Source organism: Papio anubis, chromosome 11 (genome assembly GCF_008728515.1).
Source record: "Papio anubis isolate 15944 chromosome 11, Panubis1.0, whole genome shotgun sequence".
Classification (NCBI taxonomy): domain Eukaryota; kingdom Metazoa; phylum Chordata; class Mammalia; order Primates; family Cercopithecidae; genus Papio; species Papio anubis.
In genome coordinates, this window is record NC_044986.1 from 14230314 (window position 1) to 14232636 (window position 2323).

Sequence of the window (2323 nt, forward strand, 5' to 3'; positions counted from 1 at the left end):
ACGAATAGCTCAGAGCTAGAGATCCATCTTCTGTTTAAGAGGCAACAGCTGGAATGGGCTTTCCTCCACTAGGAACCCTGAAATTGAGCAATCTAGAGTGAATACTGCTGTCTTCCCTTCTTCCCTTTGATCTTAATATCAAACGTTTTTAGAGAACTGGAAGTGAGTGCGTCGAGAAAAGGCCAAGTAGAAAAGCTACAGGTGAGATTGATGAATTCATACTGTTACTGTATAAATACACAGTTTTTTTAAACAGCACCATTTCCAAGTTATACACAATATGATTATGACTTGGCACAACTTTTAAAGGTGGAAAAGGCTAGTTGCTAGTTCAGTAATAAAATATCTGGTACATAAAAGGATAAGGAGCTGTATTCTACCTGCTACAGATTGTGCATTTTACACCTCCATCTAGGACAGAAACAAGCCACAAGGAGGGAATACCCGCCCAAATTAATACTGGAAAGTTTACAAAACCTTCACTTCTCATAAGGGTGATGCTACCAGCGGCTTGCTTCACCTGGAATTAGAGTAACTGATTTTTTAAGGACAACTAAGAATATTACTCGCTTCAAACAATAAAATAGTCATTTTGCCGACATTTCATAAAATCGCCAGTTTTAAGCTCAGTTCAGAGGCTTTTAAAAAAATATTCTAGACCTAGTAAAGTGCCTCCATTCATAAAATGAAACATCCAAGATTAGATTGAGACAATTTCATACTGATGCGCATCTAAAATAGGTCCACGTATACAGTAAATAAACAGCGCCTCTAAGTTGCCGTATTTCAGTTAGTGGAATACACACCCAGCCTTCGCCGTTCTGGATGTGCAAACTAGAAACTGAAGACATGGGGATTTCACCGTCTAGTCCCAATTGCTCGGCACGGAAGTACTCCACACGGTCGGCTGCTTTTGAAAAACCACCAGGACGACGTCCCAAAGTCGAGCCGACCGCTGAGCCGCACGCCTCCCCACGGCGGGGGCAAGATGGTGCGCAGACCTAGTGGTGCGAAGGGCGGCGGCGGCGACCCTGGGTGGCCGGGAGCCCGGGCCCTCAGCGCAGCTTCTTGCCAGGCGGGCCGTCCCTGGTGCTGCGGGGCGGCGGGCGGGCGGGCGGCGGCGGCACTTTGGAGAGCGGGCAGTACTTGATGGTGTGCGCGTTGTCGCCGCTGGCGCCGCACAGGGGACACGTGTAGCGGCGCAGCACGGGGCACAGCACTCGCCCGTCGGGGCCCTTGAGGATATGGGTGGTGTAGAGCGCCATCGCCTCCTTGTTGTTGCGGCAGAATACGCACACCTGCAGCTCCGGCTTCAGCAGCCGGGCGGCCGCCGCCCCGGAGGCCGCGTGCAGCCGGGGCTCGGCCGCCCATGCCGGGGCCCGCTCCTCGCGCGGCGTCGCCTCGCTAGTAGTGGCTGCCGCGGCAGGCGCGCAGCCCAGCAGCACGGCGGCGGCACGACCTGCGAACGGGCTCAGCTCGGCGAAGCGCTCCTCCAGCAGCCCGGCCTCGGCGGGGCCCGCGCACAGCTCCAGCGCGCGCAGCTCCAGCGCGCCCCCCAGGTAGCGGCCCCGGGACCCCGGCTCGTCGCTGTCGTCGTCGTCGTCGTCCTCGTAGTAGTCGGGCGGCCCCAGCGCCGGCCCCAGCGCCCCAGGCCCAGTCCCCGCGTGGGGGGAGCAGCAGGACGAGGAGGAGGGCGGGGAGCCGCTGCCACCGTTCCCACCGCGGGCGCAACCGAAGCGCGGCTCGCCGTCCACCGCTTTGGTGATGAGCGTGGCGAGCCCCAGGTAGTCGTTCCAGGAGCTGAAGGGCTGCGGGTGCGCCGGGCCCGGGGCGCTCACGTAGCGGGCGCTGGGCACGAGCGCCATGGGCGGGGGGGCGCGGTCGCGGCGGGGCGAGCGGGGCGCCCAGGGGAAATCCTCCATGGGCGGGCTGCGGGCCGCGCGCCGCCTCCCCGCCGCCGGCGCGGGCCGGACGGAAGGGACACGCCGAGCCTGCCCGCCGGCCTGCCGCGGGGTGGGGCCGCCGCGCCGCCTTTTATCGGGCCCGCTCCTCCCCGCCCCCCGGCCTCGCCGCCGCGGCCCTGCCCCCTGCGCTCCCCCGCCCCGGCCACCTCGCCCGCGCCCCGGACGGAGGCGGAGCGGAGGCGGGCGGGCTGTGCGCGCGCTCCACTCCGGCCCGCGCGGCTCCCGCGCCCCGCGCGCCGCGCCAGCTTCGCCAGCTGTGGGGAGGCCTTCATTCCGGGAGGGGGCGGGCGAGGCGCCGCCTTGGGCCGTGGCGCTCATTGGCTGCAGACCAGAGCCCCCCGGCGCCTCGGGCGCCGCTC

General features: G+C 62.8%; 1 protein-coding gene across 1 annotated transcript; it reads right to left on the reverse strand.

The window, feature by feature from the left end:
• Window positions 1-202: 202 nt before the first annotated feature.
• Window positions 203-1958, reverse strand: NANOS1 (nanos C2HC-type zinc finger 1). Its single transcript, XM_003904322.4, has one exon. The coding sequence runs from the start codon at window positions 1920-1922 to the stop codon at window positions 1056-1058; it is 867 nt and encodes a 288-aa protein (XP_003904371.2). The 5' UTR covers window positions 1923-1958; the 3' UTR covers window positions 203-1055.
• Window positions 1959-2323: the final 365 nt, after the last annotated feature.